Source organism: Rhinopithecus bieti, unplaced genomic scaffold (genome assembly GCF_001698545.2).
Source record: "Rhinopithecus bieti isolate Rb0 unplaced genomic scaffold, ASM169854v2 scaffold_2254, whole genome shotgun sequence".
In the NCBI taxonomy this organism is placed as follows: Eukaryota; Metazoa; Chordata; class Mammalia; order Primates; family Cercopithecidae; genus Rhinopithecus; species Rhinopithecus bieti.
This window is the reverse complement of record NW_016803982.1, coordinates 4,395,693-4,410,942: the sequence shown is the minus strand read 5'-3', so window position 1 is coordinate 4,410,942 and position 15,250 is coordinate 4,395,693. Positions and strand designations below refer to the sequence as shown.

General features: G+C 40.6%; 1 protein-coding gene across 11 annotated transcripts in view; it reads right to left on the bottom strand.

Annotated features, from left to right (window-relative positions):
- Positions 1-15,250, bottom strand: part of DOCK9 (dedicator of cytokinesis 9) — a 311,173-nt gene that overhangs the window by 103,705 nt on the left and 192,218 nt on the right. For all 11 annotated transcript variants that reach the window (XM_017862044.1, XM_017861984.1, XM_017861993.1 and 8 more), the window contains exons 10-15: positions 13,470-13,544; positions 11,830-11,970; positions 10,811-11,014; positions 10,304-10,426; positions 6,733-6,815; positions 6,042-6,164 (exon numbers count right to left, since the gene is read on the bottom strand). In XM_017862044.1, the coding sequence (XP_017717533.1) occupies positions 6,042-6,164; positions 6,733-6,815; positions 10,304-10,426; positions 10,811-11,014; positions 11,830-11,970; positions 13,470-13,544 (749 nt within the window). The remainder of the gene's footprint in view (positions 1-6,041; positions 6,165-6,732; positions 6,816-10,303; positions 10,427-10,810; positions 11,015-11,829; positions 11,971-13,469; positions 13,545-15,250) is intronic.

Sequence of the window (15,250 nt, the reverse complement as noted above, 5' to 3'; positions counted from 1 at the left end):
CAAGCACATTTCTGAGTTTAGTTCCATATTATGTAGCACATGTACTTTTAAAAGTTTTTTTTTTTTTTTTTGGCAGCTTTAAGTTTTCAAAAACCCAATCTTAAACCCATTTCAAAAGTTTACGGTTTTTGTTGAATCTGGTTTATTAGACATCAAACACAGGCAATAAAGATTTTACTGCCTTTTTATGCATTTCCAAAGCGGTGGTGTGTGCGTGTTACACAAAGTGAATTATTTCATGACTGAGAATAGTTTTGGTCTTTTTGCTTTGTTTTGCTAAAGAGTACCTATATTCTTTGCAAAATTTATAAAATAATACTTCAACATGAAAACTCATCTTAAAATTACACGAATTAAATAAGCATGCAATACAGACACTTGCAGGATGCCTGGCCTCTGGGAACGGCTCCTGTCTGTGTGTGAACATAGAAGTGAGGCTCAAACTCTCTCTTAGGAAAATTTTCCCTTCCCACTGCCCGTCCATTCCTGCTGACTCAACAATTCCCACAGAGGAAAGGAGAATGGTATCACCAACTAGCAGTCCTCCCATGCCCGCAGATTTAGGGTCCTTATCTAAGTGTTTCTGCAGCCTGGTCCTCCCTTCCTGACTTCCTGTATTGGCTCATTAAAATGATTAGCTGGCAATACAGGTGTGTTTGGACTGCTGTTGGTGGTGAGTTTAATCTTCTAACTGTGTTTTGTGGAAGGAAATATTCCCTAAAAGCTTTGGTGTCACTTAAAAAAAAAACAAAAAACTATATATGATTGAAAGAAATTTGAGATATTTTGTTTAAATAAAATCACTGAATTTATGTCTATGAAGAAAATTCAATAAGCATTTATCAAGTGGTTAGGATATACTGCAATGTATGTACTCAGGACCATGGAGGAATGCAAACAAATATGATTTCTCTCCTCAAGAAGCCAAAAGTCCATTAGATACTGTAAGCTACTTAACGGCATATGAGGGCAATTACTTTCACAGAGTATGTACGAACCACTACCAGAAGGCAGAGTATCTAGATCTAACGAGAGGGAATAAGGGATGGTATCAGTATTCACGGTGGAAGAAATCACCTTAATGCCTTTTGCATTTATTCCCCACCATGGTTTTAGGGGGCAGGGGCCATTATTATCCACCCTTAGAAAGAGGAGGAGGCTCAGGCAGAGAAGCCAAGTAACTGCCTCCAGGTCTCCCAGCATGGGGAAGTGAGCTACAGACTGGGCTTTGAAAGATGAGTAGAGTTCCCTCAGAGAGACAAAGGAAAAGGGGAGGTGTGTATGCTGTGTGTGTTTGTGATTTATGTGCTGCTTGAAGAGGCAAGAAGGGGACACAATTTGGAGAGAGAGAAAAGCATGGCAGAGGGAAGTCCACAGTGAGTTTAGAGAAAGTCAAGCAGCCCTACTTGGCTTGAGTGCAGTGTAACCACAGCAAAATAGGGGTAAAGCTGTAAAACTTGGATGCAAAGAAAATGAGTGTACAAATAAACATAGATACATTAAGTTGCGTATGCAAAACCTTAGGAGTATTATTACCTAAACTATCCAACGTACTACCATTGAAAAGGTCTACATTTTAAAGAAAACATCCTATTTTTATACTTTGCCTTCATGCCTTCACATTTCCTGCAGAAGTTAGAAAATATAAGATACCATCTCATCCAGGAGATACCACCATAAACAAATCAAATCGAAAATACTAAGTCTCTCTTCTTATAAAATGTCAGCAGTATCATCTATCTGACAGAATTGCTTTCTTACTAAATCTTGGAACATATGCCCGGGTAATTATTGCAAGGGAAAAAGAAAAGTGGCTTATGAGCTTTGGCAGCTGTTTTGTAAAGACTGAGACAGTGTGAAGAAATTTTTCTCATGCATTATTAAATAACATTTTGAGACGATCATGAGGGTAGAAACAATAGTTTTGGATCCAAGCTGGTGCCCAGGCCACTGACATGAGATTATTTCCTGTAAAAAATAAAGAGGAAAGAAAAATAGCAATGCAAAGTTTCTTTAAAATGAAAAAGGAATCCTCCACTTCCCCTAATTCTGTTGTGAAGAATGCGGGGAGTGGGCACCAACGTTTCCTTGGATACTGATTGAGGAGAGTGGCCTCACTTATCCCGCCGCGTCTTCTATGCTGTCAGCATTGGATCCCTGTTTTCAAGTTTCTGGGTCTCTAACTGGCCACCTGGAGCACACTCTTCACACCAATGCCCTCCCGCTGAGCACACGCATGAAGAAATGGTGTGCAGAAGAGAAGCCACATTGGTTTTCCCTGTGTTCTTTGCTGCCGGGCCATGGGCTTTCTGCTCCGATCACTTTCAGATTCGTGGCCATGTGAAGCCCCACTCCCCAGCCTCCACTGAAGACAGGACCATGAGCAGGGGCTGCCCCTGAGGAGCCGCCACTGTGGGGAAGTGTCAGGCTAATCAGCCTAGGAAGTAACTTCTGAGACAGGGCTCCAACTTCCATCAATATAAAAAACTTCATTCTTTGTTTTGTCTGAATATAAAAGTGTTAGTGTTTTTTTTTTTAAAAAGTTCATATAAAAATGACAGAATGCTATAAAGTGGAAGGTGAAATATCACCCATCAACCCATCCCTCAGAGATAACCATGATTATTTGGCATATATCCTAAATAGCTATTTTTATGCCTGTCATTCCATCTAGACAACTACTTGATTATCCATTTCTTTCATTTACATACAAAAGAAATATATGATATTTTCTTTCAAAAAATATAGTCACACAGATATATTTTTCTTCCTTAATAATGTAGTGTATTCACCTTCCTAAGTCCACACAGACCTACCTATTGGTTATTAAGAGTTGCATAGTAGTTAAGTGAAAGAAAATATTGAAATCTATCCAACTAAAGGTGACTGGGTTTTGAAAACATTAGTAAGAATGAAATTTTCTTGAAACTCAAAAAATGACAATAATTACTATATGATAATATAGTATGTATGATAATCTATTACCCACTACCAATAGAGAAGATTTTTTAAAGATTCTAACTGTGGCTTATAGGCATAATTCTGAAAAATCAGAAACATATTAAAAGTCAAAAAATGGCCAGGCGTGGTGGCTCACACCTGTAATCTAGCACTTTGGGAGGCTGAGGCAGGTGGATTGCCTGAAGTCAGAAGTTTGAGACCTAGGCAACATGGTGAAACCTCATCTCTACTAAAATACAAAATACAAAAAATACAAAAAAATACAAAAAAAAAAAAAAAAAATTAGCCGGGTGTGGTGGGAGATGCTTGTAGTCCCAGCTACTTGGGAGGCTGAGGCAGGAGAATTGCTTGAACCCGGGAGGCAGAGGTTGCAGTGAGCCAAGATAGTGCCACTGCCCTCCAGCCTGGCGACAGAGCAAGACTCCATCTCAGAAAAAGAAAAAAGCCAAAAAATGGGGGAAGAGTTAAACAATCTATGGTCTATCTCAATGGACTATTATAATACTTATGGATTAAACATGATGTCTATAAAAATGTGTATGTCACACTTTCAGAAAATACTTGAGTTATGCAGGGAAATATCACATATTTGGTATGATCATAGCTACGTAAGATAAACTAAAATAAAATGTAAAGAAATAAAATGTAAAAAAAATGTTCCCAACCGGGCGCGGTGGCTCATGCCTGTAATCTCAGCACTTTGGGAGGCCCAGGCGGGTGGATCACCTGAGGTTGGGAGTTCGAGACCAGCCTGACCAACATGGAGAAACCCCATCTCTACTAAAAATACAAAATTAGCTAGGCGTGGTGGCACATACCTATAATACCAGCTACCAGGGAGGCAGGAGAATTGCTGGAACCTGGGAGGCGGAGGTTGCGGTGAGCCGAGATCGGGCCATTGCACTCCAGCCTGGGCAACAAGAGTGAAACTCTGTCTCAAAAAAAAAAAACCAAAAAAAACCTCTTCCCCTCTAGGCTGGGGGCAGTGGTTCACGCCTGTAATCCCAGCACTTTGGGAGGCCGAAGCGGGCAGATCACAAGGTCAGCAGTTTGAGACCAGCCTGGCCAATATGGTGAAACCCCGTCACTACTAAAAATACAAAAATTAGCCAGGTGTGGTGGTGGGCGTCTGCAGTCCCCGCTACTCGGGAGGCTGAGGCAGGAGTGAGCCAAAATCGCGCCACTGCCCCCCAGCCGGAGGGACAGAGCGGGACCCCGTCTCAAAAAAAAAAAAAAATCCCCAAAAGTTCACCATGAAGGGTAAAACTTGTAGTAAGCCTTTTTTCTTCCTTTTATTCTTCTATTTTCTCAAAATTTTAAAATGAACATGTATTATGTTTGTAAATTCAAGAACTTCTATGATGTAAAAGCAAAAATAAGGTGCTATTCTTTCATTTAGTCTTTCATGAAGAACAGATTCACAGGGATCCAGGGGGCACTCTCTGGCCAAGACCTGTGTCCTTACCAGGTCATAAAACTGTCAGATAGTGACTGGGAATTTGGGGCACCTGTATGGTTCAGGAACCCTGGAAGGCTAACCCAGCAGGCCTCATCCTTCACCAGCATCCTCCTCTCCCCGTTCTCCAATTCCCTACATGAACTGGAAAAGGTTCATTCCAAATCAACCCAGTGGGTATGCACTCTGCTTTGCTGAACAGGCTAACATCTGTCCAGGTAAGAATTAACTTAATGCTAGCAAAACTGAGGTTGCACTTCTCATTAAAGCTCCAAACAGGGCAAACATCAAGACAGTCGAAAACTGTATGATCACATAACTGAAAGAGACCTTGAGAATCCTTTCTATCTTTTTGAGCCTCGTGACAAGGGATTTCACATCGCTGTGAAGGCTGAAGTCACCTGCTGATGGGGACGTGATTAGATTCTGATTAGGAATACATCGCTATGTTTTTAGAACTTACAGAGCCTGTTTCTATGACTCATATCTTTTCTATTCCTACTACTGAAGAGAGATAAGAAAAAGGTAAAATGAGGTTAAAGAAAGCTAAACCACCATTCTTGAATTCTAGACAAACTGATAAGATTGTTATTTTGATAGGCACAAAAAACAAACAAACAAACAAACAAAACAAGGATATCTTTGGCATAGAATAGTTAGCATTTGGCTCTCAGCTATTTTTTTCATTTCACATCTTCTAGCGCCCTCAGCTCTTTCACCTTCCCAGAATTTCCCCAGAAAAGTTTTAAGACCCATCTCCCTAGCAAAGAAAATCAGTTTCAAAGGCTCAGAAGTGAGCTCTTTAGGATGTAGCAGCAAAACAGCACAGAGGTTAAGAGCACAGACCCTCAGGCAAGACTGACTTGGGGAAGCTGCCAGCCCTGTGATGTTGCACACATTCCTTGCTCCCTCTTTGCCTCACTGTTATGGGTTGAATCATGTCCTCCAAAAGCATGGTGAAGTCCTAACCCTTTGTACCTATAAATGGGACCTATTTGGAAACAGGGTCTCTGCCAATGCAGTCAGTTAAGATGAGATCACTAGGCTCGGCCCTGATCCTTTATCACTAGTGTTCTAAGAAGGGAATTTAGACAGAGACACAAAGGAAGAGGACCATGTGAGGCCACAGGCAGAGTGGAGCAATGCTGCCATCAGCTAAGCAACAACTGGTGCGAGAAACTTTCAAGTTAGATACCTTGCAAGTTATTTATCTTAGACTATTACCACCCCAACACCCAACCAGGAAGCCAAGACCCAGTCATCCTATCTCTTTGACACGACTTGAATTTGTCCCCTTCTTTCTGTTTGCACTTGCAGTGGCTTTGCTGAGTCCTTTCTCACCTCTTGACAAGGTTCCTCAACTGTTTCCTTACCTCCTAGGCTCAACCCTACCCAATCCACCCTTCACAGCACCGCCCAAAACATCCTCTATAGAATTCAAATTAACCAGTTATTCTTCTGATTTTTATCCCATCTTTCTTCTTAAGGGTTTGACGAAATGCTTCATGCTCATTTGCCATCCCCTCTGATGTCTAAATCCAGCAACGTAAATGACTGCTCCCCTGTTCCTCCCTCCTCACTACACAGCTTCTTTCAGGTGTGGAAATAAGACTTTGAAACTCACTTCCGAAAGTCTGCAAGTAACTTGAGCATGTCATCATTGGATAGCTTATTGCTGTCTTGCCTGTAGATGGCAGAAAATCTGGCATTTTTGTCAAGATTTCCAGATGCATCCTTAAACAATGTCCTGAAATGGCAAAGCAACATTTCTAAACTGGGTTTCCAAAACACCAAAATCAATTCATTATTTAAATCTGGTTTCTATGAGAAGTCTAATTACTATTCCATTGGCTATAGCCAACAGAAATCTCATTATCTGAAAACATGGAAAACATTTATGGGGATGAGGACAACTAAATCAATTTACATAGAAAACAGTTCCAGTCAATGGCTTGCAGTTAGGAAACAACATACGCAAGTCAAATGCTTAACAAGTAGAGTCAAGAGATAAAGATCACCTCAGGCCACACTGGACTGCCCTGACTTCCAGCTGGAGGCATGTGGTTGGGTCCTAGAATCCCAGCTCTGCAGCTAACACTCCCATGCACCCTGCCACCTCCAGGTAGCACCGCTCCAGACAATGTCTTTCCTCTCTGTGACTCTACTCAATGATTTTTTCAAAATTTAGACTTACGTATTTCTCAATTTTACACACTCAAATCCTCTTTGTCTCTGAACAACAAACAGAATAGGCCTATTGACCCATCCATGCATCTATCTATATCGATTTAAAAGGTATACAAGGTGTTCCTTACCTTGCTGCCCAAGCAAATGGCATTCTATACTGTCCTAGTCTTTGGCATGCCTGCTTGGCATTCTTCAGCACCTTCTGAGCCACCTTGAAGACATGAGAATAAAGCTATGAGATACTGTATCTCACTGAAAGAACTGTGACCTAAATAGCCATCCTTACACGCTCACTAAATAAGTCCTTACCATAGCATCAGATGCATAGAAAAGCACATCATACAGTAATGAATATGGCTGCATTCACACTCTGTGCAGAGTAGTTTATTTAAGGCATTCTCTAGCAGTGATTCTCAAAGAATACAGAATGAAGATTTTCCAAAATCGAAGTCTCTTCTTTGGTCTTTACAGGCAACAAACACGCTGTTTCAGAGGTTTTCATACATCTTTATGACTAAATACTACTTATTATAAGTCTACTGAGTTATTAATAATTACTATTTGGTATCCATACCAAAATATATCACATTATTAGGATTTAAATGAGAACACTAATTAAAATACTAAGCTTTCGCAGCTCCTAATGTGCACTAGCTTATGCTGATTTCCACAATATAAGGGGTAAGATATTAAGATACTGACTTCAGTTAGGCCGGGGCTGTCAATGCTATATTCTTGCTTTCTAAATATGAATTGCTGCTATTTCTACTTCCTAATGATTAATTTTGGTTTGTTGTAGATTGACTAATTAATTCAGAGTGTACAATAAAGCTTATTGGCTTTTAGCCTGAGGCAGGCCTATTATTAATCATCTATACCCCTATTGCTAAAAAAGATAATGCTTAATTTTTCCAAATTAGTCTGTACTATGATAGTGCTTTGTCATCAACGTAAAGTTTGATTGTCTCAGAGTCACAATGAAGGGTCTTTTACATTACTTAAGTTTTTATTTTTATTTTTTTTACTGAAGGGTCTTTTACGTAAGTATATCAAAGTCAAACCGATTTTGGGAAATGTGCTCCAAAGCCAAAGTGTGCTACAGCATCAGCATCACTGTAGAAATGCAGAGTCTCAGGCCTTGCCCCAACCCTCCTGGATAAGAACGTGCATTCTGACAAGACCTCCGGTGATCTGTGTGCACCATCAGCCACAGGAAGGATCTAGAAGGATCCAGAAGGATCTAGACAACAAAGCTGTCTGTCTCTAAGTCACACTGAATCCAGCTGTATGACTCTGTAGGCCATCAAATCTCTCTGGGCTCCACTATCCACACCTGAAAAAGGGGGCTATACTTTTCATGACCCCTGCCAGTTGCGAAACTTTATAATCTTACCATGATCATGCTGTAGGAACTGCTGCCTTCATGAGTAACCTGGAAAATACATCCTAACTGGAAGAGACGTCAGGGATTCATCTGGGACCTCCCCCATTCTCCAGTGAGGTATGTTCTTGCCTCCTTGGATGGGGCGACTTAGTGGGGTCAGGTGTATGAGTCTTAGGGTACAATGATCTGCCTAGCTGCAGGGTCAATTTACTCAAACATTCTCAGGTTCAAGATTTTTTGGTTCTAACAACGATGAATATGTTGTGGAGTAAAACGCAGTAATTTCATAACATTTAAGGCTAAAATATAAGACATCAATAAGCCTTTTCTGCACTGAATGAGGACTTAGCTCTCAGTCATACGAAGGGTGCAAATAGAACACAGTATGTGTGAAAGTCAGAGTAAGAAACCTATTTTTGCCCTTTGGGCCTTTTCCCCTTCTCTTTATTTTAAAACATCTATTCACAGGAGATACCTACAGAGACTTTTCATAAAAATTTCCTCCAAAATGAAAATTTACTCTAAATGATGTTCTAGACCATCTTGGAAAACATGAAGAAACAACTCTGACAGACTGAAAAAAATCATCTCACTGTAACATTTCTGCCAAAACTGTGCTAAAGTAAGATGGTTGAGCCTTATTTCCTGCTTTAATTGAATGCTTTGGAGGTGGCAGGAAAGTAAATGCATGAATAATGTACACATGGATGAGCTTTACATTCCATAAATAATGAAGAAAAAGCAGACTTCAGCAGATGCTCAGTGGACATGGAGGAGTGTGCAGAGGTAAGTTTAGCCTACAGTGATATGTGATTTTTACACCAACATGAGCTGCCAAATTTTAAACCATGCATGCAGCAGGCAGAAGTAACAAAATTGGTGTGGATGGGCCTTGGAAATGTGTTGCATACACAGTCGGGGGAGGAGATCTTATCTTGGGCCTTCATTGATTATTAATCAAAACATAAAAGAGCCAAAAAAGCTTCTTGTCCAAGGTTTTACAGACTTGATTTAAAAAAATAAAACAGCTTCTCTCCAGAGACCAAACTTTAAACAGCTTTCATCAGCCAAAAACGCTTACTGTTGGAAACAATGTGCCTGGGTAAATGGGCTTTTACTTGACTGGGGCTGTAATAAATGACAATGTCTTCTGGGCTTTCTGTGATTTATGGTGCCCACAGCACTGACTCGTACATGATCTGTTTGATCCTAACACTGTCCCTATGAGGAAGGCAAAGGCAGGAAGTAACATCATCCTTCATGCACAGAAGGAACATCTGGAGGCCAGAGAGGTGATGTGATTTGTGCAAAGGACCCAGATGAGTTAGGTATACAGCACCCAGGTTTCTGACTCCAAAACCCATTTCTCAATGGCCATCCTGCATCCTGTGGACACAGCTATGATGCATGGGTGCCCACAGAGGTGATGATAGGAAACTCTGAAACCAACTTAGTAAACTTCACTCACAGCCTCTGGGGTATGTGGACCAGTCCTTGTCAGTGAATTCAGGCCTCTCAGATGACCACATAAATTAAAAAAAAAAAGAACTAAAAATATGTAAAACTGGCAAGGATAATAGCACTCAACGGATTACACTAACCAGGTAGCACAAGGTGCTACGAAGTGGCAGTCAAGTGCCCTCTGGCAGCTCCAGCTGTGAGACACTGAGCATGTCACTAAGCCTTGGTGAGCCTCAGTGTCCTGAAATATGAAAGCACATCTTTTACTAGATGACCTCTAATATTTAATAATTCTATGGTATGTCCATGCCTAGGCACTTCCCGAGTAATGAACACCACTTTGGAAAAAACCAAACATACATCACGTATGTTTTCTTTCCATCTTCCACCTAAAACTCTGCCCCCTCTGGTGAAAACCAAGTGGACCTGAATCACTGACACTACTGGTCAGGCCATCTGAGCCAAGGGCATCTCCTGGTCTCCAGCCTCATATATAAGTGTAAGTAGACCAAAATATAATTTCAGGACCCAACAGGCACATTAACAAATATAAGTTTGAATATCATACATGTATTTTCTAACAGAGAAAGTTTACTATTAAGCTGGTAATTCCTTTGCAAATTATTTTAGGAGGTCAGAATTGTCTAGTCAAGTGGAGCATTTTATTTACACATAGGACTACATTTCCTTCACAATAATGACATAAAGTTCAGAGTAAATACATGTAGCATATTTTACGTCTTTTAGAGTATAAATATGGCTTATGTTTTATTTCATTAATCATTTATAGTTTCACATAAAGGCCTCTGTTCAGATTGCTTTTTACCACCACAAAGTTTAAAAGCCATTCATACCTTAGAAGAGTCTGAACTTTTCATATATGGCTCAGCGCAATGTGTAATGCTCCCCTGAAGGACTTTTTCAATTCTGGCCACAAGAAATATATCTGGATGAGGACAAGTGACTGAAAATATTCCCTAGGAGACAAAGAATTTTCTTCAGTCAGCAGAATTCACAGCTGTGTTAAACAAATCCCATGAACATTAAACAGCAAAGAACAGTGAAACAGGACAACTAGTAAAAAGCACCCAGTGCCAAACTAGTTAGCTGACAAATAGTTCATCATCTGCTCAAAAAGTCTATTTGGTGAGGGAGGTAACTAGAACATTTAGAAAGAAGAAATGAAATTAAAAGCCACTTATTTCTCAGCTTGCTTTTACTGTCTAATAATAAATAGTATTAATTAAGAGTCTAATGACCCCACTTCTGCATTACAAGGTCTAATTTGAGCATTTTTGGTGCATTTACATAGCATGCAAGGTGAGCCTGAGTAGTAGGAATGCTGGGCTCATATTCCCCACCTGCTTCGGATACTGCATGGCGGCTTCATGAAGGATGCCTTTGAGGACAGATGGGCTCTGCCCGCTGCCATTCATCAGCGCCGGGGACGTGGCGGCCAGCATTTGCCTCACTGAGAAATGGTTCAGGTCTACGTGGAAGTCGGCAGAAATCTTTCGGTTGTATTTTATGTCAAACAGGGATAGAGTAACAAAGAAAGGTTCAACCTGAACAAAACAAAACAATCCAAGGATCACTATGACTCAAACAGGGACAAAAGAATGTTGCTATCGAAAGAGAAATGACAAGACCTATTTAGGACTGTTGCCATAAATTACTACTAAAGATAAACAGTCTCATCCTTTAGAATACAGATAATTAGGTTATGAAACATTTTAGGAAACAAACAAAACAATTATTTTCACTTTATGTGTTTTGCTACATAATGTCTGCTCCATAGAAAACACAGTTGCATTCCCCCAAGCATCTAAGATGAACTCTGTCTCCTGGAAAGCTGAGCACACACCTACCACCCTCATCTTTCAACACGAACATCCTGTCCTTGCAGGCTAAACAACCTCCATATCCTGGCTGGGCGCGGTGGCTCAAGCCTGTAATCCCAGCACTTTGGGAGGCCGAGACGGGCGGATCACGAGGTCAGGAGATCGAGACCATCCTGGCTAACACGGTGAAACCCCATCTCTACTAAAATGCAAAAAACTAGCCGGGCGAGGTGGCGGGCGCCTGTAGTCCCAGCTACTCCGGAGGCTGAGGCAGGAGAATGGCGTGAACCTGGAGGCGGAGCTTGCAGTGAGCAGAGATCCAGCCACTGCACTCCAGCCTGGGCGACAGAGCAAGACTCTGTCTCAAAAAAAACAAAAAAAAAAAAAACAAAAAAAAAACACAACCTCCATATCCTGATCCGAACACTGCACCTCTTTGATACCAGGGACTAGGATTTCTTATCCAAGCTGCACTGTAAAAGCACATCTGAAACTTCTGCCTATATTTTTTTATCTTTATTTTTAAAAAGAAAAATTACATTTGTAGTGGGTCCTTCTTCATTTTCGGCAACACAGCATTGCAAATTGAAAGATAAATCATTGCACTTGACAAGGATCCTTTTTCCAAACTTCTCTTCAAATGGCTTAACTTCTGGCTCAGCTGATGAGAAATCAAGCTTCTTTAAAAGAAAATGTAAACATATAAATAAGTTATGCTCTTATTTTTAAAAATCATCATAAATGCATCCAAAGGAAACAGAATACAATTCGGAAAAGCTATATACACTTATTTACTCACAATAGTATTGCTATTATATAATCAGTTTCTATGGTTTATAGTAGTTACACACATAGTTGATAATAATGGTCAAAGACATGGGCAGGGTGTGGTGGCTCACGCCTGTAATCCCAGCATTTTGGAAGGCTGAGGTGGGTGGATCACGAGGTCAGGAGATCAAGACCATCCTGTCTTAACACAGTGAGACCCCGTCTCTACTAAAAATACAAAAAAATTAGCCAGGTGTGGTAGCGGGCACTGTGGTCCCAGCTACTTGGGAGGCTGAGGCAGGAGAATGGCGTGAACCCGGGAGGCAGAGCTTGCAGTGAGCCAAGATTGCGCCACTGCACTCCAGCCTGGGTGACAGAGCAAGACTCCGTCTCAAAAAAAAAAAAAAAAAAAAAAAGAAGACATGATGGTATACCTACTCAATGGGTGAACTGAAAAAACACAGAGCTTGAAAATTATGATTATGAACAACATAACCAATGTCTATCCAGTATCCAACCAAGTGTCCATCAACAGATGTATAAGGATACATAAAATGTGGTATATACATACAATGGAATATTCAGTCACAGAAAGGAAGGAAATTCTGACACATGCTACAACATGGATTGACCTTGAAAACATTAAGTTTAAGAAGCCAGAAACAAAGGACAAATACTATATGATTCCACATTTATGAGGTTCCTAAAACAGGCAAGTTCACAGAGTAGAACAGAGGTTACCAGGGGATGGGGGAAGAAGGAAACGAAGGTTATTATTTGGTACAAAGTTTCTGTGTGGGAAAATGAAGAAGTTCTGGAAAAGGATGGTGTTAATGGTTGTACAATAATGAGAATGTATTTAATGCCACTGAACTGTACACTTAAAAATAGTTAAAATGGTAAAGTTTATATTATGTATATTTTACCATGATAAACAAAAACTTCTTAAAAGCAGATAAAATTATAGACATATAAACACACATACATATGATTATGAGGTCTGTGAGGAAACAGAGAAGTGCTTATCATTGAAGTTAAATGGAAAAGGTTTGTATTTGAGCCTGAGCCTGGGCTCCTCGGGAATTATTATTGACTCCCAGGCACCTGCAGTGATACCTGTTATTTTCTGCTGGCTCTTTTAACAGATAAATTAGATGTTCTTTGTGAACTTGAGAATGTCTTTCAATAAATCTCTCCCAATTTTCAAACATCTATTAAATATCAAATATTCACAATAGTAATGCTATGATGAGATTATACATTTTCATTTTTCCTCTTTTCCCCAAATTTTCTATAGTTATTTTGCTTGTTGTTCCAAAATAAACAAAGCAAATAAATAAACAAATAAGCCCATCGATGATTTTCTCTCCCACACTTGGTTTTAAATATTAAACATTTAGATAGTTCTTACCTGGGCATCTGGGTCCAGATAAAAAAGTTTGACTCTGCTTTCACTTTTCAGTTTGATTTCTGCTTCTCTGGCACTCTGATAACAAGATAAATAAAAATTACATTTAACAAAATCCTTTTCTTGCAAAGGTGCCCAAATACAGTTAAAAGCTGCCTAGTCCTGAAGGTTGAGGCTGCTGGAAAACTCTGCCTCGTGCTGGAGAGCCGCTGTGTGTGCCAGGGAGTGTGCAGCACACAAAGTAAGCACCAGGAGGAAAAAGAAGTGAAGATGAGATTCCTGCCCTTCTGAAGCTCACAATCAGTGGTAGAGTCAAAGTCAACACAAAGAAAGCAAAAGAGAATAATTAAGCATCTGTGTGTCAAGAAAGTCTTCATAAAGTAATGGAGTATGGGGTAGACTTGGAATGAAGGGGCAGAATCGAGCTGAACTTCCTGGCTGAATGAAAAGGATGCACAGACACTGAAGATGGAAATGAGCCCAGATGCTAGAAAGGATTTAACAGAGTCCAGTCTATGACTGAGTGCAAGAAGGGGAAGAGGAAGGAAAATATTTTGAATGATGAGATAGAGAAAATGATGGCTGATCTTGAAGGACAAGATGCTGATTAATTCAATAAATATTCATTAAGTACCTCTTATGAGCCAGGCCCTAGAGACATGTGAAATGTGAATGAAGGAATTCCCTAGCCCCAAGGAACACCAGGTGGGGAGACAGCATATCAACAGGTAATAAGAGGACAAAAGAAAGTTTAAGGTAACAGTGGAAGTCAACTTGGACTAGGGGGTGGTAGTCAGAAACCACCTCCCAAGAGAAGGCCCATCTGGAAGGATAAGAACACTTGGCCAGGAAAGGAGAAAAGCACATTCTAGGAGAAGGCACAGCAGGTGCAAAGGGACAAGTCACACCTGAGCAATCACCAAGTCACTCATCATAACTGAAAGGCAGGGCATGATTAAAAAAAATAAATAAAAGTTAAGAGAAATGAGTCTGGGATTTGCATGCTAAGGATTGGGGATTTCCCCTCTTGTTTAGCATATCATCAAGAAATAACCGGCCGGGTGCGGTGGCTCAAGCCTGTAATCCCAGCACTTTGGGAGGCCGAGATGGGCGGATCACGAGGTCAGGAGATCGAGACCATCCTGGCGAACACGGTGAAACCCCGTCTCTACTAAAACTACAAAAAAAACTAGCCAGGCGACGTGGCGGCGCCTGTAGTCCCAGCTACCCAGGAGGCTGAGACAGGAGAATGGCGTGAACCCGGGAGGCGGAGGAGCTTGCAGTGAGCTGAGATCCGGCCACAGCACTCCAGCCTGGGTGACAGAGCGAGAGAGCGAGACTCCGTCTCAAAAAAAAAAAAAAAGAAATAACCATAAAAATGGGCGACCAGCAGCCCTCAGGGCTGCTTTGCCAATGGCATAGCCATTCTTTATTCATTTACTTTCTTAATAAACTTGCTTTCACTTAAAAAAAAAAAAAGATTGGGGATTTCATTCAGAATCTAAAATACCCTGCAACGTTTTAGGTAGGAGAATAAAACGAGCTCTACATTTCAGAAGCATCACTTGGGTAGAGTCTCCCCATCTCACAGCAGGGCCGATTAACAAATCCCACATTTCTAGCTTGGGCAGCCTGCTGAATGGTGAATCCATAAACAAGACAGAAAACTCAGGAAAAACAAATCTGCCAAAAAGATGGTAATATCCTTATCATCTTTGTGTAGAGACGCCTGGGTAGAGATGTCTCTGGAATTTCCAACTGGAAACATCCAATAGACAGCTAAA